The sequence below is a fragment of the Salmo salar genome, chromosome 05 (assembly GCF_965601325.2).
Source record: "Salmo salar chromosome 05, fSalSal1, whole genome shotgun sequence".
Taxonomy (NCBI): Eukaryota; Metazoa; Chordata; class Actinopteri; order Salmoniformes; family Salmonidae; genus Salmo; species Salmo salar.
Genome location: NC_138295.1, coordinates 43,244,412 through 43,267,691, shown reverse-complemented (window position 1 = coordinate 43,267,691; position 23,280 = coordinate 43,244,412). Strand labels below are relative to the sequence as shown.

The following is a 23,280-nucleotide window of genomic DNA, read 5'->3' as shown; positions in this document are numbered from 1 at the left end:
GGGGAACTACTGTGACCGCCTCCTTCGCGTAAAAGTTTCATAATCTCTTTCACAAGAGCGGCGACTTTCTCTGGTGTCTTCATCGCCGTCGCCACCACACCCGAAAACGGGGGAGGAGTTCGGGGGAATTGGATGGCATAACCCTTCTCCAGCATCCGGCTTAGCCAGGAGGAAAGGGTGCAGCTTCGCTGCCACTCTAAATAATACTCTGAGAGCGGGAGAGTGCGAAGCTGTGGTACCGACAGTAGGAAGGACCTGTATTCCTCTATGGCCCAAGCCGCCGCTGTCCCCTGACACTGAAGCGGTGGGGCAGCCCAGGGTGGGTCCCCTTCGAAAGGGGGAGGGAATATTGACACATTCTGTGAGAAGCGGGGGCACTGACACTTCGGTTATACGTGTAACCTTGTGGTTCCAGTCCTCCGTGAATGTAGCACGGGTCGGAGCTACACTAACTGAGGCGTCTGCCTGAGTTAGTGTGCCGTCTCCCAACAGCGATTGCATCATAGGCCCAACATGGGGCTGTGTACGCAGGCTGCTCTTCAAACCCTTATCTACTTCACTCCTAAGAGTATGTAGTGTTGGGTTTTTATGAGGTATAGCATGACGGCTCATTAAGAGCGTCCATCTTGCTTTCCTCATGTCATTCCCACTCACAACATCCTTCTGTGTGTGCTCAGCTACGCACTCATAGTGGGCTGTGCTACACGTAGAGTGATGAGATAGAGAGAGAGAGAAAAGGAAGCAGTCTCGGTTTTGTTATGGAAAAGAGGTTCTCTTGTCACAAAGTCAGATGGAACACATTCTTTATTAACAAAGGACGCATTGGCTCCTCCATCCCTTTGCAGGGGTGGGGGATGAACAGTGGGTGCTGTCACAAGAAGTACTGCGCTCTTTTCTGTCCTCTCCCCCTCGTCCTGTCATGGTCGTCGTCTCTTCTGACTGCCTCTCGAGCTGCCAGGGCGACGAAATGAAAACCTCTCTCGTCGTTTGAGCCGCTGTCTTCTCTGGTGCTGTCGGAGGGACGGGGCCCTGGTACACCAGGTGCTGCTGCTCGACGGGCTCTCCGTCTGGCAGTAGACCCGGGTCTACTGGAGACGATGGAGCGAGGGGGTTCCTTTGAAGCTGCTCTAGACCCTCCTGCCAATGGCAGGTGTCTAGATAGCTGCTTCTTCTCCTCCTCAAGCTTCCCGAAACGCACCGTTGCATCTTTGATGGGGGTTCCGTGGAGACCGCTGTCAGAGATGGGGGCGTTCAATAGGGAGGCTTTGTCTTTTACCTTCATAGCCATTCAAGACAGCCAGAGGTGTTGCTCCACAACCACCGAAGTGGCCATAGACCTCCGCGCACATACAGCCGACGCCTGTGTGAGATGGAGAATGGCGCCGGAAATATTCTACGCTTCCTCTATCTCCTCTCTTAACAGCTCAGTCCTATCCGTATTGAGACGGGATAGAACGGCTGCCAGGAGGGCAATATTATTAGCTGCTGCTATAGCTTGTACGCCTAGAGCGTAGGACTTCTCCACCAGCTGTGCTGTGAGCTAGTCCTTGGTCGTAGGTAGTGTGGGTTTCTTAGATGATGGCCAGGAGCTCGAACCTGGGATGAGGTACGCAGCTAGTGCGTCCTCGTGCCTAGGGATCTCCTGAGGTCGTTTTTCCGTCCACTCTGGTGAATGGGGTGTACGCCTTCGCCGGCGCTCTGGCCGTTAAACGCGTCTCCCATGCACCCTCCACATATTTAGAGAGCGAGGGCATGGTCGGTGCCAAAGGCACAGCCACCCATCTTGATCTGGAGTAGGGACTGCCCACCATCATATCCACTTCTGGAATGGGGGGCAATATAATCTCCAGACGGCTCGCGGCCCGCTCAATGAGCCCTGTAAAATCAGAGCGCAGAGAGGCATTTGCTTAAGAGGGGGCTGCTGAGAATTCAGAGCCTGTCTCTTCCTCATACAAGGATGTGAAATTCCCCTTTCTCTCCCTAGGGAGGGGGGTAATTTCAGCCTCGGTCGGTAGACCCAGATACTTCCCAATATCCTCTTCATCTCCAGAGGCGCCGCCGTCGTCGTCTGACGCCTCAGAACCTGAGGCTAACATAGACATGGCGTCCTCTAAAGGGGTATCCTCACTGAAACCGTCCACCGCTGCTTCCTCTCCTTTAAAGAAAGGAGGGTGCAGCTAGGGCATTCTGGAGGATCTGTGAGGCCGCCCCTAGCATGCTTTGAACCCAAGCACACTAAACATAAGTTGTGTGGGTCCGAAGCCGCCATAGAGGAGCAGCGACACTGAGCTCTTAAAAGAGCCATTGGGGGTGGAAAAGGCGTGCTCATGAAGGGCGACGTCGAGAACAGGATATCAACGGCGGGTTCGTCCTGAGATTTCTTCCCTTCTCGGATTCTTCAGTCCAGTACTGTCGCTGAAGATAATGTGAGGCTGATGGGGAAACGTCTGATTATATAGGGACACCTGTACTCCTATTGGCTGCAGGTGTGTGCATACATTTCTCTCAGGCTATTCGCTGCCTAGGCAGCGGGGTAAACCACTAGGAGCAGAGCTCCCCTATGGGGCAGAGCTCCATGATATAGAACTATATTTTTAGGGTAGCTTCCCCAACACTGCCAACCGGCGTCAATCTTTTTGACCAAGTTACTAATGGCGTCTAGTTTTCTCTGTGCCAAATTATAAAAATAGTTACCAATCTACGCTTAGGTTATTTGACCATGTCCAGAAGAAAAAAAGTTGAATTCAGACAATAACAATAGGTTTCACTGCTTCGCTGTGAACCAACTCCTAATTACAGTACATTCGAAAAGTATTCAGACACCTTCCCTTTATCAACATTTTGTTACGTTACAGCCTTATCCTAAAATGGATTGAAATATTTTTTTCCTCATCATTCTACACACAATAGCCCATAATGACAAAGTGAAAACAGGTTTTTAGAATTTTTTGTAAATGTATAAAAAAAATAACAAGATACTTTATTTACATAAGTATTCAGACCCTTCACTATGAGACACAAAATTCAGCTCAGGTGCATCCTGTTTCCATTGATCATCCTTGAGATGTTTCTACAACTTCATTGGAATCCACATGTGGTAGATTCTATTGATTGGACATGATTTGGAAAGGCACACACCTGTCTATATAAGGTCCCACATTTGACAGTGCAGAGCAAAAACCAAGCCATGAGGTCGAAGGAATTGTCTTGTGAGCTCCGAGACATTATTGTGTCGAGGCACAGATCTGGGGAAGGGTACCAAAAATGTCTGCAGCATTCAATGTCCCCAAGAACACAGTGGCCTCCATAATTCCTAAATTGAAGAAGTTTGGAACCACCAAGACTCTTCTTAGAGCTGGCTGCCCGGCCAAACTGAGCAATCGGAGGAGAAGGGACTTGGTCAGGTAGGTGACCAAAAACCTGATGGTCACGCTGACAGAGCTCCAAAGTTCCTCTGTGGAGATGGGACAACCATCTCTGCAGGACACCACCAATCAGGCCTATATGGTAGAGTGGCCAGACGGAAGCCACTCCTCAGTAAAAGGCACATGACAGCCCGCTTGGAGTTTGCCAAAAGGCACCTAAAGGACTCTCAGACCATGATAAACAAGATTCTCTGGCCTGATGAAACCAAGATTGAACTCTTTGTCCTGAATGCCAAGCGTCATGGCTGGAGGAAACCTGGCACCATCCCTATGGTGAAGCATGGTGATGGCGGCATCATGCTGTGGGGATGTTTTTCAGCGGCAGGGACTGGGAGACTAGTCAGGATCAAGGGTAAGATGAACAGAGCAAAGTACAGCGAGATCCTTGATGAAAACCTGCTCCAGAGTGCTCAGGACCTAAGACTGGGGTGAAGGTTCACCTTCCAACAGGACAATGACCCTAAGCACACAGCCAAGACAACACCGGAGTGCTTTCTGGACAAGTCTCTGAATGTCCTTGAGTTACCCAGCCAGAGCCCGGACTTGAACCCGATCGAACATCTCTGGAGAGACCTGACAATAGCAGTGCAGCGATGCTCCCCATCTAACCTGACAGAGCTTGAGAGGATCTGCAGAGAGGAATGGGAGAAACTCCTCAAATACAGGTGTGCTAAGCTTGTAGCGTCAAACCCAAGAAGACTCAAGGCTGTAATCGCTGCCAAAGGTGCTTCAACAAAGTACTGAATAAAGGGTCTGAATACTTATGTAAATGTAATATTTCAGTTTTTATGTTATGTAAATTTGCAAACATTTCTAAAAACCTGTTTTTGCTTTGTCATTATGGGATATTGTGTGTAGATTGATTAGGGAACAAAACTATTTAATCAATTTTAGAATAAGTCTGTAACATAACAAAATGTGGAAAAAAGTCAAGGGGTCTGAATACTTTGTTAAACCTTGGCATGGTTAATGCACCTCAATTGTGCACGATACCTTACATAACCTTTTGCTCCTTCATAGTTTAATAGTTTAACAGGTTTAACTGTTCTTGTTGACTCAGAATATCAACTGTCAGTGACTCTTAGCAACTGTATTTTTTTTTTACATTTATTTTACCTTTCTTTAACTACGCAAGTCAATTAAGAACAAATTCTTATTTTCAATGACGGCCTAGGAACAGTGTCTTGTTCAGGGGCAGAACGACAGATTTGTACCTTGTCAGTTGAGGGATTTGATCTTGCAACCTTTCGGTTACTAGTCCAACGCTCTAACCACTAGGCTACGCTGCCGTATGCAAGAGGTTTTATTGTCTTGTCAGGAATTCAGCCTTCTTTGTGTTGCTCTTGCCATTCCCCATTGTCTCACACCTCTTTGATGCAGATGTTCTGTTGTGATAACATCCTGTAGGTCTGACACAGTATCTAATTGGAGGTTAACTTTACAGTAATTCTATTGGTCCACAACTCAGATTTTGGATCCAAACAGCTCAGATGCCTAAAGGGTCTTAGATTTATCGTCTCTTTCTCATTGTTCCTGACCTGCGCTGGTGAGATACACTCTCTCTCTTTCTCTTCTCCACCCCAGGGACTCTTGGGGCATGGCGTTTCAGGCTATGACTACTCTCTCTCTCTCCCTCACTGATCATGCCTAGAATAATTCATTGCAATGCTTGTTAATGCTTTGTAACTGAACCTGTATGCCTTGTTTGTGATTTCATTCATTTGACAATGCCTTTGATATAGAATACTCTCAGACATTTCTTGACCTTTCAATTACTGTAACTCAACTATTGTCTCTTGCATATTGTTAAATCATCTTTATGGAGTCAGATAATTAATTTAATAGACTTTGTTAACATACACATTCCATAGTCTTATTACAGGTCGCATGTGAGGTATAAAAAATATACAGTGCCTTCAGAAAATGTTCACACCCCTTGACATTTTCCACATTTTGTTGTGTTACGGCCTGAATTTAAAATTGATTAAATGTAGATTTTTTGTCATTTTTTTGAATTTGTACAAATTAATTATATATTAAAAGCTCAAATGTCTTGAGTCAATAAGTATTCAAAATGTTTGTTATGGCAAGCCTAAAAAAAATTGCTAAACAAGTCACATAATAAGTTGCATGGAGTCACTACGTGTGCAATAATAGTGTTTAACATGATTTTTGAATGACTACCTCATCTCTGTACTCCACACATATAATTATCTGTAAGGTCCCTCAGTCAAGCAGTGCATTTCAAATACAGATTCAACCACAAAGACCAGGTAGGTTTTCCAATGCCTCGCAAAGAAGGGCACCTATTGGTAGATGGGTAATAATGAAAAAAAGCAGACATTGAATATCCCTTTGAGCATGGTGAAGTTATTAATTACACTTCTTTGGATGGTGTATCAATACACCCAGTCACAACAAAGATACATGCGTCCTGCCTAACTCAGTTGCCAGAGAGGATGAAAACCGCTCAAGATTTTCACCATGGGGCCAATGGTGACTTTAAAGCAGTTACAAAGTTTAATTGCTGTGATAGGAGAAAACTGAAGATGGAACAAGGCACTAAAGTAATATTGTAAAAATTGTCCTGAGTACAAAGTGTTATGTTTGGGGCAAATCCAATACAACACATTACTGAGTACCACTCGCCATATTTTCTAGCATAGTGGTGGCTGCATCATGTTTTGGGAATGCTTGTGATCATTAAGGACTGGGGAGCTTATCGGGAAGAAGGAAAAAAGGGGTTGGAGCTAAGCACAGGCAAAATCCTAGAGGAAAACCTGGTTCAGTCTGCTTTCCATCAGACACTGGGAGATTAATTCACCTTTTAGCAGGACAATAACCTTAAACACAAGGCTAAATCTACATGGGAGTTTCTGACGAAGAAGACCTTGAATGTTCCTGAGTGGCCAAGTTACAGTTTTGACTTAAATCTTCTTGAAAATCCTGAAAATGGTTGTCTATCAATTATCAACAACCAATTTGACAGAGCTTGAAGAATTCTAACAATAATCATGGGAAAATGTTGCACAATCCAGGTGTGGAAAGCTCTTACAGACTTACCCAGAAAGACTCACAGCTGTAATCGCTGCCAAAGGTGCTTCTACAAAGTATTCACTCAGGGGTGTGAATACTTATTCTATTTCTGTATTTCATTTTCAATAAATTTGTGAACATTTCTAAAAACATATTTTCCCTTTGTCATTATGGGGTATTGTGTAGATGGGTGAGAAATTAAATATATTTCATCCAATTTAAATTCAGGCTGTAACATAACAAAATGTGGTATAAGTCAAGGGGTATGAATACTTTCTGAAGGCACCGTATATATCAAATATTATCCCACTACACTGCAATATCTTCCTTCCAGCCCTCCACCAGTGAAACTCAAAAAATTAGGAAGCAATTAGTGAGTGTGTGGCAATGCTGCTGCTTTCTCTCTTTCTGCCCGTATGGATGGAGCGTCGTTAACCAATAAGAGGTTCACATAAGGGCGGCATCTCTGCCCTCTGCAAATGTCAGCTCACCTGTGAGTTCTTCTGAGAGCCAACTCACCTAGTAGAGATGGAGATGGCAGTCCGAAGCTTTCTCTCTCCCAACTGCCTCCAGCCCAGCCTCAATGTAAAATGCACATATTCTAAAATGTACTTTTCACACTTCTTGCATATTTCATGTAGCATTTCATTCAGCATTAGATTCTCTCCTGTGTGTGTAAGCATTCTTTGAAATATGAGGTAGCTGGATAAGTACTATAAAACCATTAAAAATAGAAGAGGGAGAAGGAATAATATTACTGCTCTACAGCCAGTCTCTCCTGAATGTAAATGTGGCGCAAATTTTCTGTTCAGCACCTGGCTTTCAAAAGGAAATATCAGCATCAGAATTAAAAAGAGTAATGCATTTAAATTCAAGAAAAACAATACATTAACATAATACGATAATGATCCATTGTAGGTTGGAGTGCTACAGACTACGCTAACTAAACCTAAGTAACTCATAAATACCTAATAAGGAGCGCTAAAGAAAGAATCCACTCAAAAGCGATCTTTTGGTATTTTCTTCATTAGTCCACTGTTAATACAGTCCCAATGTTTTGCATGTCAGCAGTCAAGTTTTCAAGATATTGGACTTTCAAGAATCAAAGTGTCACTTGCCACATCATCTTGATGATGCGTTTTGCAGTCTGTTACCCTCAGGCTCTGCTCACCAACCCAGACAAAGACACGGCTAAAAATAATCTCTGTCCTGTTTGCAGTGGCTGCTTTTGTGTCACCCTGTGACATGTGCCTCCATGACATGTGGCAGCCAAGACACCTATTACAGTGTGTAGGTCACTAAGGAGCAGCTCTGGGTTCAATGGATGGACAGAGGAGTGTTAGGCGAAGCCCCTGACTGCAAACCTCTAAATCTGTGTCAAAAGATGGCACTGTCTTTCTGTCATTCCAATGGATGAGCTGCCTGAATACCTTGACATCTCTGGCTGCTTAGTGAGGTATATTGCAATATCTCTGCAATAGGAAAATTGCAATAGTGGAATATAAATACTTATTCTTCCACAGCCAATTGAATGAGCATGTTGAAAATAGAGAGGGTATAGTCCATATTGTTGAAGAGGGCGATTGGTCTTAAATTGAGGTGAAAAGAAGCTTAGGAAACGAGGGGGGAAATGTGTTTAGTTGGAGCATCACATTGCCTCACACCTGTAGCCAGTCTTCATTCCGTTCTTTGGAGGAGCTAGTTGTAACTGTGTCTGTAACTGTGTCACCCATCAATCCACACATCGATTACTGTAGATGGAGCTGAACACCCAGGCACAGCCAGCACCAACCCAGCCTAGTGGAGCAGAGCCAAGAGCCAAGACTTGTCAGCACATATTCCGGTGCTGTGACATGCTAGGCCTCAACCATCCACCCATCCATCTATCCAGCCAGCCAGCCACACACACAGGGAGTGAAATGAACAAAGCCCCCCACCAAATCAACTCCGTCTTGGATCTGGGCCAAGTGGAGTCCATGTCTTGACGGTCCTCGGCATGCCAAGCCAGGCGAGGGAATGATCTGTTTTTATGTTCTATTGAAGTGTTTTGGTTTGAGGAAATATCAATCTTGCTCCCACAGTGGGGCGACTTCATAGTGAGTCAGAATGGCATGGTGGAGCTGGATGATTGGCTCAGAGAATCACTGACTATATGTTAATGACCTGCTGGACAGTGCTGCTGATGGCACAGAGGGACCAGGACAGTGTCCCAGATGGCACCCTATTCCCTATATAGTGCACAACTTTTGACTAGGGTCTATAGGGCTCTGGTCAAAAGTAGAACACTATATAGGGAATAGAGCTCAGTTCAAAAGTAGATCACTATATAAGGAATAGGGTGTTGTAGGGCCTTCGTCTGACACCACCTGGTATAGTGGTCCTGGATGTCATATGGCCCAGTGATGTACTGGGCCATATGCACTACCCTCTGTAGTGCCTTGCAGTCGGATGCCAAGCTGTTGCCATACCAAAAGGTGATGCAGCCAGTCAAGATGCTCTCAATGGTGCAGCTGTATAACTTTTTGAGGGTTTGAGGGCCCGTACCAAATCTTTTCAGCCTCCTGAGGGGGAAGATGCGTTGTTGTGCTCTCTTCAAGACTGTGTTGGTGTGTGTGGACCATGATAATTCCTTAGTGATGTGGACACCGAGGAAGCTCCACTACAGTCCCATTAATGTGGATGGCGGTGTGCTCAGCCCTCTGTTTCCTGTAGTCCACATCAGATTCTTTGTCTTGCTGACTTTTAAAATTGAGAATGAGATCAATTGGCTTAAACAAATGACTCCTTTAGAGAAACCTGGTTCATGGCAGTATTCTTGCCCCCAACCATTTAGGCATCTTCATGCCTCTGATTCTCATACGACAATAAAGTGTCATGTCTGGAAATATGGGACTATTAGGGCAGTGGCCATAGACTGAGGGCATGAATCTATAAATATAGGGTTAATGTGGTTGCATAAACTGTACAAAATATAGCCTCCTATATAAATATATTACCTGCCTTAGAGGACTAATTTAGATGACTCAACATGGTGTCAAACACTAGTGTCATGACGTGGCCCTTTCTGGGTGTAGTTCGTGGCTCCCCCCTCTCAGTCTCTCTCTTAAACCAGGTTTAGTACGGGTAGAAACTGCCATGCAGTATGGAGGTAGAAAGCCTAGAAATAACAAAGAAAGACTTGGCCAAACTCCTAAATCCCCAAAATGGGAGAATTAAACAATATTTCTACATTTGAGAATGTGGGAATGGTCCGTGGACACTTAAGGGACAGTCATGTTGAGTGTGTTTCATTTGGTGATCTCATGAAGGACAGGAAACACACATAACGGTATCTCTTAAAGTGTACATTTCCCAGCTGTTAGGTTTACATCTAAATATTGTGAAACGTATGTGATTAAATATGAAACTATTTGTGAAAAGATGGAATGTGATGTTAACCTTCTAAATGAGAAAATATGGATTTTCATATAAAGTTAACCAAGTCAGTAACTCCACGACCGTGAACACAGAAATCATATTGGGCGTCATAGAACCGCCCCTTCTTCGACAAAGGATAAAACCCACTCCTGAAGAAATTCACATTAGACCAAAATATGCTGGGTGATGCTGGTGTGTGAAGTGGTTTAAACTACAACAAGCCAAAGAGACCCACGGTAAGCCGGATGTCTCAAATGGTTAAGACCAGGCAAACCATAAGACTAGAAAACCATGCCATGTGGAGCATTGGCTACATGGCTGGAAATGGTTAAACTCTGAGTCTATCGATTTACTATAGAAGGAGCTAATTCTAGACAACACGAACTACTAGTCTGCAACTTTATTTACGTAAACCTAGAATGAGAATACCGACAACCACCGAAGCATCTAGTCTATGAAAAACATTTATGAATGGTACTCTGAAGTATTCATTCTAACCATCTACAATCACAAAAGACTTTGTGACTTCAATGAAAGTTAACCAGAGACTGATGAACCCTACAGGACTATCGAGGATTTCAACAGAGAAGACAACAACAACATGCGGGCGTAAATATATATACATTGCAATTATTCTCGAATGAGTGGCCGTTCATGTGCAAAGGATTAGCATTTAAATTAATATAATTATAGACTGTGTGTAATGAATCCATTTTGCCTTTCCCGCTCTTGAACTGCCACACCCCTTTTCTTTGTCTACCAAGCCGTCCTATTGGTTTCGTCCGCTAGGGACTTTTTCTTTGTATCATGTAGCAACTCAATTTATGAACTAATTGTGTGTGTTTTCTTGTATTTCTGTGATTTTATTAGTTAGTTAGTAAATAAATAATTAAGCCAATTTGTATGTCGCTGATTCATAATTTATGCTAGGGTTCGTGCAGATAACCAAGAATTTTACGATGTTTGGAATGAGACTAACAAGGTAATAATAATACATTAATGAGAATGACTAATTGATCAAGTATTAAAATATCTGAAGAGTTATATTCGGGAAAATTATAGCTCTGTAAATCAACATTTTCCATGGTGCCCCGACTTCCTAGTTAATTAAATTGACATGATTAGTTTAATCACGTAATAATGATTACACATAGAGAATTGATTTGATAAAATAACAGTCTTCACATTTAATGATAGTAAAGACATGGCACTAGCCGTTTTATCTGGTACAATGCAGGGTAGAGATCCACACATCATTCTGATCAAATAGCACTATACAAATGCAATTGTGTCCTGCTGTGTACTTGATTCATTATAATCCGTAATGAGGTTGTCGTCGGCAGAGGCTCATGCTCCCCTGGAAAAAGGGCTGCTATCAGGTGATCTCCTTATTGTCTGACCTACAGGATAATACTTTTATTAGGACCAAATTACATTTTAATAAAACACAGGGGACGATAATTAAGAACGGACAACATTGTTGTTTATCATTGCCCCCCTATGATGGGCACACATGGCTCTGTGATACGGCTGGCACATCAATAATAGACGTGGGGGGATGCGGGGCCACTCAGCTCGGTAACCCTGACGACACAGGTGTCTCCGGTGGGCGAATTGCTGAACTGGCTTTTGCCACACGCGCCACTGATGATGGATAGGTGTCAAGCACAGGTCTCCTCAGCATTTGTCTCGATTTCATTTAACACCTGTTCACGGGCCATTGTGGATGGCCTTTCGTGGCGCCACGGGCTGTGCCGCATGTCAGTGCTGCATAACGCAGAGCCGAGCCTCTCTACCCCTCAGAAACAATGAGCAGACGCTACAAAGGAAACAAAGACCCTTTTCACCTGACTATTAGCATATAGTAACTCCAGGGTGTAGTGGAAGAATAGAGTGAACAAATGTGAATGATGATGGAGGCCAGTGATGAAGATGCGTCTAGCAACTTGCATGCGCCAAGGCCCAGCGTGAGGACTCAATCACGATTTATGGCATTGTCTGGATGGCTGACCATATGAAGGATATCACAAAAGTCAAACACACCTTATCCATGGCTTTCTCCGGGGCGGGACTTTTACATAGAACCCTGGGAACACGGACATCGTCGGGGTGTGAAAACAGATGAATACTTCAATTCGCTAATTTGGATGAATTAAATTGTTGTGTTTGGTTTATTTCAAGAGTTTTGATATGTTCTATTTTATTGTTTGTTTTTACAGAATTTCTGTGTTATTCTGTCCGTCGGACGGCGGTCAGTTCAAAGAGGGAGCGACACAGATGTGCGCCACACATGTGCGCGCCTATCATTTACATAAGAGAGGTTAAAGAATGCGTGTGGTGTTTTATGCGTTTTGTTTAATGTTTTGGCCGAACAAAGTGATGTTAAATAGGCGATGGGAGATACTGAAATTTGGCGCACTGGTGAGAATAAAAGATCGGTAGAAACTTTGCTCATGGAGAAATTGCAAACCAATCCCCTGATGTAGCGTTCCGTTACACTATAGTGTCTTTTATACTTTTAGATATTTTGTGACATTGAAGACTTCTGGTATGTACCATTTGCTAATCGTATTTCTTATTGCTTAGCTGTAGTAAATCTGATTACTTTTAAATGGATATGAACAGAAGTATTATTTGAAGGTCTAATGGTAAATGTTATTCACACTACACATAGAATATATTTGTATTTGTATTTATTATGGATCCCAGCAGCTACCCTTCCTGGGGCATGGCAGCTACTCTTCCTGGGGCTCGGCAGCTACTCTTCCTGGGGCCCGGCAGCTACTCTTCCTGGGGCCCGGCAGCTACTCTTCCTGGGGTCCGGCAGCTACTCTTCCTGGGGCCCGGCAGCTACTCTTCCTGGGGTCCGGCAGCTACTCTTCCTGGGGTCCGGCAGCTACTCTTCCTGGGGCCCGGCAGCTACTCTTCTTGGGGCCCGGCAGCTACTCTTCCTGGGTCCGGCAGCTACTCTTCCTGGGGTCCGGCAGCTGCTCTTCCTGGGGCCCGGCAGCTTCTCTTCCTGGCAAAATGAAAGCAGTTAATACAATTTTAAAAACATGACAATACATTCATTACATAATTCACAACACACTAAGTGTGTGCCCTCAGGCCCATACTCCACTACCACATATCTACAATGCAAAATCCATGTGTACGTGTGTATGTTATCATGTGTGTGTGCTGTATGCATGTGTCTGTGCCTATGTTTGTGTTACTTCACAGTCCCTGCTGTTCCATAAGGTGTATTTTTACCTGCTTTTTAAATTTAATTCTACTGCTTGCATCAGTTACTTGATGTGGAATAGAGTTACATGTAGTCATGGCTATATGTAGTACTGTGCACCTCCCATAGTCTGTTCTGGACTTGGAGACTATAAAAAGACTTCTGGTGGCATGTCTTGCATGGGTGTCTGAGCTGTGTGCTAGTATTTTAAACAGACAGCTCGGTACCTTCAGCTTGTCAACACCTCTTACAAAAACAAATAATGAGGAAGTCAATCTCTCTTCCACTTTGAGCCATGAGAGATTGACATGCATGTCATTAAGATCTCCGTGTACTTTTAAGGGCTGCCCTGTTCTGTGCTGCCCTGTTCTGAGCCAACTGCAATTTTCCCAAGTCCCTCTTTGTGGCACCTGACCGCACGACTGAACAGTAGTCCGCAGCGCGCTGCAACTTTTAAAAGGATGAACCACTGTATATGCGTGCTGCAAGTCTGTTGTCAATTTGTTTACTGTGAAATAGCATTGTATCTGGTCAAACACCATTTTTTCCAGAAGTTTACTAAGGGTTGGTAACTGATTGGTAAGGGGGGCTTTACTATATGCTTGGCATCTAACTATGACACTCTGAGCTAAGGTTAAGTCAGTAAATTAATGCTAGGACATTGATCACGAGATATTAGCTCATTGTCTCTTAGCCTCTTACTAATAGCATAACAGTTACAGTGGGGGGGGAAAGTATTTGATCCCCTGCTGATTTTGTACGTTTGCCACCTTACAAAGAAATGATCAGTCTATAATTTTAATGGTAGGTTTATATGAACAGTGAGAGACAGAATAACAAACAAAAAAATCCAGAAAAACGCATGTCAAAAATGTTATAAAATGATTTGCATTTTAATGAGGGAAATAAATATTTGACCCCTCTGCAAAACATGACTTAGTACTTGGTGGCAAAACCCTTGTTGGCAATCACAGAGGTCAGATGTTTCTTGTAGTTGGCCACCAGGTTTACACACATCTCAGGAGGAATTTTGTCCCACTCCTCTTTGCAGATCTTCTTCAAGTCATTAAGGTTTCGAGGCTGACGTTTGGCAACTCGAACCTTCAGCTCCCTCCACAGATTTTCTATGGAATTAAGGTCTGGAGACTGGCTAGGCCACTCCAGGACCTTAATGTGCTTCTTCTTGAGCCACTCCTTTGTTTTCTTGGCCGTGTGTTTTGGGTCATTGTCATGCTGGAATACCCATCCACGACCCATTTTCAATGCCCTGGCTGAGGGAAGGAGGTTCTCACCCAAGATTTGACAGTACATGGCCCCTTCAAATGATGCAGTGAAGTTGTCCTGTCCCCTTAGCAGAAAAACACCCCCAAAGCATAATGTTTCCACCTCCATGTTTGACGGTGGAGATGGTGTTCTTGGGGTCATAGGCAGCATCCCTCCTCCTCCAAACACGGCGAGTTGAGTTGATGCCAAAGAGCTCCATTTTGGTCTCATCTGACCATAACACTTTCACCAGTTGTCCTCTGAATCATTCAGATGTTCATTGGCAAACTTCAGACGGGCATGTATATGTATTCTTGAGCAGGGGGACCTTGCGGGCGCTGCAGGATTTCAGTCCTTCACGGCGTAGTGTGTTACCAATTGTTTTCTTGGTGACTATGGTCCCAGCTGCCTTGAGATCATTGACAAGATCCTCCCGTGTAGTTCTGGGCTGATTCCTCACCGTTCTCATGATCATTGCAACTCCATGAGGTGAGACCTTGCATGGAGCCCCAGGCCGAGGGAGATTGACAGTTCTTTTGTGTTTCTTCCATTTGCGAATAATCGCACCAAATGTTGTCACCTTCTCACCAAGCTGCTTGGCGATGGTCTTGTAGCCCATTCCAGCCTTGTGTAGGTCTACAGTTTTGTCCCTGACATCCTTGGAGAGTTCTTTGGTCTTGACCATGGTGGAGAGTTTGGACTCTGATTGATTGATTGCTTCTGTGGACAGGTGTCTATTATACAGGTATCAAGCTGCGGTTAGGAGCACTCCCTTTAAGAATGTGCTCCTAATCTCAGCTCGTTACCTGTATAAAAGACACCTGGGAGCCAGAAATCTTTCTGATTGGGAGGGGGTCAAATATTTATTTCCCTCATTAAAATGCAAATCAATTTATAACATTTTTGACATGCGTTTTTCTCTATATTTTTGTTGTTATTCTGTCTCTCAGTGTTCAAATAAACCTAACATTAAAATTATAGACTGATCATTTCTTTGTCAGTGGGCAAACATACAAAATCAGCAGGGGATCAAATACTTTTTTCCCCCACTGTATCTTGGACACATGTACAGTAACTTATAGTATTCCGAGTGGTGATGCAAGGTTCGCTACCTTGGCTAGACCATCGAATACGCTTATGGGCGTATAGCGTTCACATGATAATGGAGAGACTGAAATTATATTATGGTCATATTACTGCTACACTAATTTCTGTCATCCTCAATCGGAGTGTATTGTCACTCTTTCATTTGCAGCAGCTGACCAGTGGAAACTTACAATGAACTAATGCAACATTCTGTTAGTTACCACTCATCCACACTGACACACTCATATTTGTGTGTCAGTGTGGATGAGTCTTTGGCTTCTTTTTGTCCTCTTTTGTTCGTCATAGTCAGCTGTGGTAAACATCCCTGCTTGTGCTTTGATCAGGTAAATGAGTCTTTGGCAATGGGCTATGCAAAGTAAGCACTGTTCCACAGAAGCAAGGAAGTCATTTGATTTTCCCTTGTATGCATATTTCATGAACACAGAGCAGATTATGAGATGGCCATGTAACGTTAAGTCGGCCCTATTGTAGTTGTTTTACACTTGCTTGCTTTGCTTATACAGTTCATGAAGTTACACTTATTCAAGCAGAAGGCTTTTTTGTGAGGTGCTATACATAAGTGCCTCATACCTAATTCAACGCCTAATGAAAGTCCTTTTCATCGGGAGTGGAGGGCCTTAATGCAGCCTAGTGAATGGATTTTAGATCAGCATAGTCCTTCTGTGGCTGCAGCTAACAACTTTGCACACTGTTTTATCAGTGAATCACTACTGCATTGCCCAGAGACATTATGCTATCCAAAATGTAGATTGCAACTACAGTACATAGCTGAACAAAGGATGCAGTTACGCAACCAGAGTATTGGTATTATTACAATCACAGAGTGAGACACATGCCTAACAAACAGATACAGTATGTGATATGGCAATTTTTCACATCTGCTTGTGCAGACACAAGCTATGGTAGGATGGTGGATAAAAGAGTAGCCATGCAGTAGCTCTAAGATGCTGTGTGCACCCTGGTCTTGGCTTCCCTATTCCCAGGGTCCCTGTGCTGTTTCCTGCCAGTGCTCAGCCCACAGACCATTACCGGCCTCTCTGTCTGTGTGGCGGGGCACTCTCCCTGAGACCAGGTGCCAGTCAAGATGGATGTTCTTGTTGGGCCAGGCTCCCATGTGACCGATGCGTCCAGCGCCAGTCTGTGTGTGCCAGTCCCGCAGGGCATGCCACGGAGCAAAGCGCCGCTCCGAGCCCCTCCACACTACCGCTGCTACTGCTGCTGCAGAGAACCAGGGGTACAGGCAGCACACTACAGCACAGCCAGTCTGCTCACAGTCAAACTGGAATACTAAAACCATTGTTCCCATGTTCCTTTGTTCATCCTTCCTGATTTTTGGTGATAATATATTAAGGTAATTCAAATATGGTCTGCCACATCTGTTTTACTAATCAAACAGCTCAATAGCTCCTCAAATATCATTTCAGAATGGTTGGAGGCAAGAAGCACAGCCTCTAGTATTGACAATACATGTGTCAATTTACTGAAACCTCTGTTGCAAAGCATAATTTCATGGGATACCGAAGGTAGCTCAGTCTTTTCCACTTTTGATTGTGATTTAATCTTCCTTTGTCTCAGCACATTTACGAATGTACAGCGTATGTGGAGCGTTACGGCTGCTGACCTCTGGTTGCACCTGGCTCCCCTTATGACTCCCATTCCCATGGACTTGTCCTATGTAGACTTTTTACACCACCATGTCTTTCGCTGTCTGTGTGACTGAGCCGTGGCCAGGTCCTGATGTACGCTAGTGAGGTAGGTCACCTTACTGTTACTGTCGGTCAACCTTGCTGTTGTATAGGATTACACAGATCACTCCTAGAAAGAGCCAGGGCACTTGACACATCAAGACAGATAAATAAAATGGCCCTGCTCTGATAATGGCTGCCCATCCCAACACTGGGTTCATTTTATGAACCTGGGTCTCTGTGGCAACATCGCCTGGTCCCTGGGTCTGGAGGCTGCTGGGCTGTATGGAGGAAGTGAATCTTTTATTGATGCTGAACGACGGCCTGAGATACAGCTGCAGCCTTATCTGATAGCTGACAAAACCTTTCAGCCATCCATGCTCTCTGCTCCACAAAAGCCTGATGACTGAAGGTTTCCAGCTGAGAGAGTAGAAAAGTTATCTGATCCTAACTGCACCGTATGCAAGTCTCCCAGTCACTCAGATCCCATCGGAAATTAAGAGTCTCTTTTTCCCCCTTATATAGTGCGTAAGCTCCTCTGTCTGCAAAAGCCACAACTTCTCCATACTCTGTAATTACATTTACTATTGGCTGAAGAGATTGTGCTACTGTGCTTCCATCATATTTGGATGTTATCAGGTAAACCCTATTTTCTATAAACCAATGCTTACCTCGTATTGCAACACTGTTTCAGCAAGCAGATGGGGATGAATGTTACCCACGTTGACAGTTAGCTAGAACACACTGTGGTCACGGCCAGTAGGCAGTATGTGTATCCTGTTTCCAGGTGGATTTCATTGTGACTGGGCTGTGTACAGTGGTTCCTGTCTAGCCATAGGGCTGCAATGTGGAGCTAATCTCCCCTGAAGGCTGACTGGGCTGGTTGCTCTCTGTCAGAGCCACAGCATCAGCACAGCCTCACAGAGGGACCCAGGCAGCCATGTCTGCAGGCTACAGCGCTCGGCGTGGACAGAGACACGGCCAGCCCCGAGATGTCAGCTGTGAGGTTTGGGGAGAACGCCACAGAGGTCTGATGCTGATGAGGAGTTGGAACCAGTCCATCTGTTCCTACTCAGAGCTGCCCTCTGAGACTCCCTATCTCCTCTCCTCTCTTCCTACATTTTTACATTTTACATTTTAGTAATTTAGCAGACGCTCTTATCCAGAGTGACTTACAGTAGTGAATGCATACATTTCATTAAAAAAAATTCTGTGCTGGCCCCCCATGGGAATCGAACCCACAACCCTGGTGTTGCAAACACCATGCTCTACCAACTGAGCTACAGGGAAGGCCTCTTACCCCCTTTGACTTGCCTTCTCTGGACGGGCCTCTCAAACATCTCTCTCTCGCTTACCTTCTGGTCCTTTCTCTCTCTTTCCCTCTTCCTTCTTTCCCCATTTGTCAAGTCTTTCCTCCCATGGTCCATCTCTATTTGCCTTCCTCTTTGTCTCGTTCTCTATTGCTCTCCGTACTCTTCTCATTCTTTCTCTTTCCCTCCCTCCTCCTCCCACTCTTTATCCTTCTCTCTTTCTATATGCCCCATGCTCCCCCATCACCACAGTGGGTGTCATCAGTATGACATGTGCTGTCCTCCTGGTATAAACAGTGCTCCCTAACAGCCGAAAGCCGTCAGCCCTGCACATCCCAAACACCTTTGGTAATTGCCACAGTGCAATGGCAGTCAATGCGTTGCAACTCACATTTTGCTGTAATGCTATGCTGTATATTACCCACCATATTAATTTACCAACACAGGCTTTTTGTGGTTATTGAACTATGAGTGAAAAAGAAAGAGAGCAGCACACTCTAGCAGCTCAGATGCAATATTGAGCTATGCAATCATTCCTCCATAGCAGACAACAGGCTTGTTGTTCGAATTAGAGAGAACACATGCAATTAAATAGATCTACTGTGTTTGAAATAACAACGTCAAAGTGAGAGCTGTGGCTGGGTTTCTTAAAGGCCTCTGAGTGATCCAGAGAGGGAACAGAACAGGAGAGTTATTTGTTTTGATCAGTGTAAACTGGAGAACATCCGCAGGGAGATTTGGTAATTAGGCCAACTCGTTTCCTCATTAACTTGTAAAGGAATGGAAACAGGTGCAGATACTCACATTATGGTTCACCACTAAATAGATACATAATACTACGGTACATAGCTGGGAGAAATGAACAATGTAAATACAACCGTTGGTGAGAGAGGCAGAAGAGAGAGGCTTGAGTCTAGTCTTAAATTCCTACAGGCATTCGATCAGAAAGGTACAGTACATTGAAGCATATTTATTAATTAAAACTCATTCTGTCGTTAAATATTGAGCATAATCCAACTTCATATGATCTGTTTCTCCCTGTGGTCTATGGAATGACCAAACGTGGTTGATTGTGATCCGTGGTTGATGTAAATAAAGTAAATAGCTGCATTTCTTGGGGCGTCAAACCCTTTTCTCGGACAGGTGGTCAAGGTTTGCTGGTTTATGGTAAAACATGTCAGAAGTCTTTCTGCAGGACATATTGGTTGGAGTTGTGACTGTGTCTGTGGGGCAATGTTAAATTGTCCTTGAATTATGAAGGCTGGCCACATATGAAAGGGATCTTTCGGAGTGTCTCTGGCACCGGTGCCAGCTCCGGCTCCAACAGAAAATCAAATGTCTCATGAGAAGCGGCTAGCTAATGAGGACATTGAAGCATGGCACCATGGAACCACACATACCGCACGCGACAGTAGCAGCCAAAACAAAATCTCAGAGTACCAGGCTATATTCTGCTCAGAAATCCGTCATATCTCATGCTGTTGCTGTACATCAATGCTAGTTTCACTTCTACTTAGGTCACTTGTTAGCTGTATATCTATGTATTATTTTCACATTTCTATCAATTTTGGTGTATGTATTATTGGTGTCCATAACAATATCAATATCATCAGTGTTCACAATAAGCCCTTGAATGATTTTTATAATTGAATAATTATTCATATTAAGGTAATGCAATTAGATTTTCAAAGGTAGACTATATTTTAATGATTTTATTGGGTTTTAATGCTCACCATTTTAGAGTGATGAACTAATGTTATGAGATCAAAGATACAGTAGACAGAAACTCCTAGATATTTCATACCCTTTAATAAAGTTATGAATCATTTGGTTCTATTACCTGCCTGGGCTGGCATTGGGCAGGTAGTGTGTTGTGAGGTGGGTCAGCGAGAGAATGCTGCAGCCCAGACAAGCAGCAGGTAGCAAGGTGACACGACTAGTTGTGCATCTGCTGCCAACTTGTGATATTATTGCTCTGTGCCTCCCTACTTCTTGGACAACACCCACTTTAAAAGTATGGCATTGACAAACACACACACACACACACACACACACACACACACACACACTCCTGGATTTCGATGAAGTTTCAAGTAGTGTAACTAATTCTGTGCGTTTGGAAGACTTTGATGTGTACGGCGTGGATTAAAAGGCTGGTCGGATGACTAGCTTGAATGTTCTTGCTAAATTCCCAGTAAATATATTTGATGTCAGGTGGCCTTTGCTTGATAATCGTTGGCCTCTCTTCAGTCTGTTCAGGATCTAAGACTTTTACTTAAGTTCTCAAAATGTTTAAAGAATGTATTGTATTAATCTACTATGGTACATCATTACAGTGATTAACATAAACCAGCTTTATGGAGACCTTGGATTGTAAAAACAAAAAAAATGATTATTTCATTATTCCATCGTTATTAGAGAGCAGAATTATGTCTGTGAGTGAGCCGTTTCATCAGGGAACCAGTTAATGCTCTTCATAAATAGACGGACGGTACAGTATTGACTGTACGTTGGCACATTGTATATTATCCTAATTACTGTAGATAGTATAAATAAGTAAGCCTAGTCCGAGCCAGAATGTCCCATAGGGCAGAAGCCTTTCCCTCTGTTTCTGGAGTGTGATGCAACTTGATGTAGTTGATGGTATAACTATGACTCTCTCTTCTCTCCAAGCGGCATACAGTATTTAAGATCTTTTGGATGTTAGCCATGTAAAGTGTAAAGGTTATGTCAGCCTTGGTGAGGATGGGGGGGGACGGGATGAGGGAATCAACATTAATCCCTTGTTATCGTTCAAATGGTTAGTATATTGACGTAGTGTCAGGGGGATTTTAGATAGATTAAGATGTGCACATAGGCATATTGTATGCTATCGATTCTGGGAGGGGTTTTTGCTTGTGTTAAGCATTTTCAAAGTGAGGTTAGTTATAGAGTTCGCTTTAGGTTCTGCTGTTTATGTTACAGTAGAGAGAGTAGGAAGGGGGAAAGAAATTCTGCTGTTTCAATAATTGTACAATAGCCATACATCCTGAATTAGTTTTCCAGTAAATTCTAAGAGAGAGACCAAATCCCCCATCAACTGTGTTGTAAATGAAAGGTCTTTAAACTTAAACAGGTAGTGTAAATGATTAGCATTGCCATCTGCCCAGTTGAGCTGAATGACTGTATGGGGGATAGTGGGGGAAATATGGAAGTCCTCACTGAGCTCCTATCCTTGGGTCTCCAACCTCGCTGCTACAGTAGGGCTCCCTCAGTTAGACGTGATTTACTGTCAGAGGCAAATGTCACTCTAACAGCGATGCACGGCGAGGAGAGGAAACGTCAGTAACCAAGGAGGAAATGGCAGGCTGTCCAACAGCAATATGACAATGTGGTTTGAACTAGTTCATTAAGCAGCCCAGTGTATTCGGAACTCTCTCTTTCTCTCAGACTCCGGTCTCTGTGGGGGCCCTGTCAGTGGACAGGTGCAGGGCCACTTCTCTTTATTAATGACAAGCAAAGTAAAGCAACCTGCACAAGGAGCTATGCTGGCTGCCAGCCAGCATACGCACTGGGGCCGGAAACGGAGGAGGATGGGGAGAGGGAGGAGTGTGGAGGGTATACGGCGGAATGCAGCCACGCACCTTAGAACTGACAAATGCCCAGGCTACTCCACCACACTCCAGCGCCACTGTGACAAATGGGGTTTGAGCACACGAAACACAGGATGGATTGAGTTCCTCAGAGGACAATGGTTTTAGAAAGGCAATGTCTGATGAAGTTTGTGGAGGGAGGTGACTGAGCTCGTAAAAGCCAGGGCTCCCTGTTCGTGAACATAACAAGCCCTTTCCTTTCCCACCGGTTGTTTTATTGTCCCAGGTGAGAGGGATTAGTACATTCAGAGGCCTCGCCATTGATCAAAGTAAGTACAATAATACAATAAGAATGTACACACGACCACAAATTAACTCAATAACTCCTGTATTTAAGCCATTTAACAGAAATACATTTTATTCTGAAAAAAAAAACCATGATAATAATCATAACTCTATCAAGGAATCTTAATGAAGACATCTATCTTAAGGCATCTGCATTTCGACATTTCTGTAGCATAATAACAATGGATGATATCATGTAGGCTTACTGTATTATTATTGCTATTACACATCCTGCTATCTGAGTGCAGAGCAGAATGACACTAAGGACATAAGCTGGAGTTAGATGTCTTTATGCCTTTGTCTGTGTGGTTCCTCTTAGAACAGGCAAGCCCAGCAGAATGAAAAAAGGCATGTTGGGTGAATACAATGCAAATCTATTTCTGTCAACAGAAATCAACTCCAGGCAATTACTGTCTATAGTGTGCATTTGATTATTACAGCATTTTTGAATTAAGCAGAGTCTTAAGCTGCCAGTTATAGACATTCATCAGTTGTCTTGCAGGGTGATTTAAATATCTTGTTCTTGTCCTCCTAGCTTTCTCTACCCTCGCTTTGTCTGTTTTCGCCGGCTGCTGACTCTGGTACATTTATGTATTGATGCTCTGGTAATGGACTGCGGGGTTCACTCAAATAAAGAAGACAAACAGGGGAAGGAAATGTTTGGTTTTCCTTCCATCCTTGTTTTATTTCCATCCATTATTCCCTGATTATTGATGTAAATGAACAGGGTAATTGTTTCCGACCAAAACTGAAATGAAACTCATTCTTTCTCATTACTGACTGAGGGAGCCCTACTGTAGCATGTCTGTGACATGATTGCCTTTCTATTTCAATATCATTATCATCTGATTGTGTTATTTTGACCTGATTTCTGTTCTACACCTCTTATAGCAAGCT

General features: G+C 43.7%; 1 protein-coding gene across 1 annotated transcript in view; it reads left to right on the top strand.

The window, feature by feature from the left end:
• The first annotated feature begins 18,096 nt into the window (after positions 1 to 18,096).
• The window catches only part of LOC106604955 (X-linked interleukin-1 receptor accessory protein-like 2), a 135,686-nt gene continuing 130,502 nt past the window's right edge, over positions 18,097 to 23,280 (top strand). Inside the window, exon 1 of the mRNA XM_082974924.1 lies at positions 18,097 to 18,157. Within this exon, the coding sequence (XP_082831050.1) occupies positions 18,097 to 18,157 (61 nt within the window). The remainder of the gene's footprint in view (positions 18,158 to 23,280) is intronic.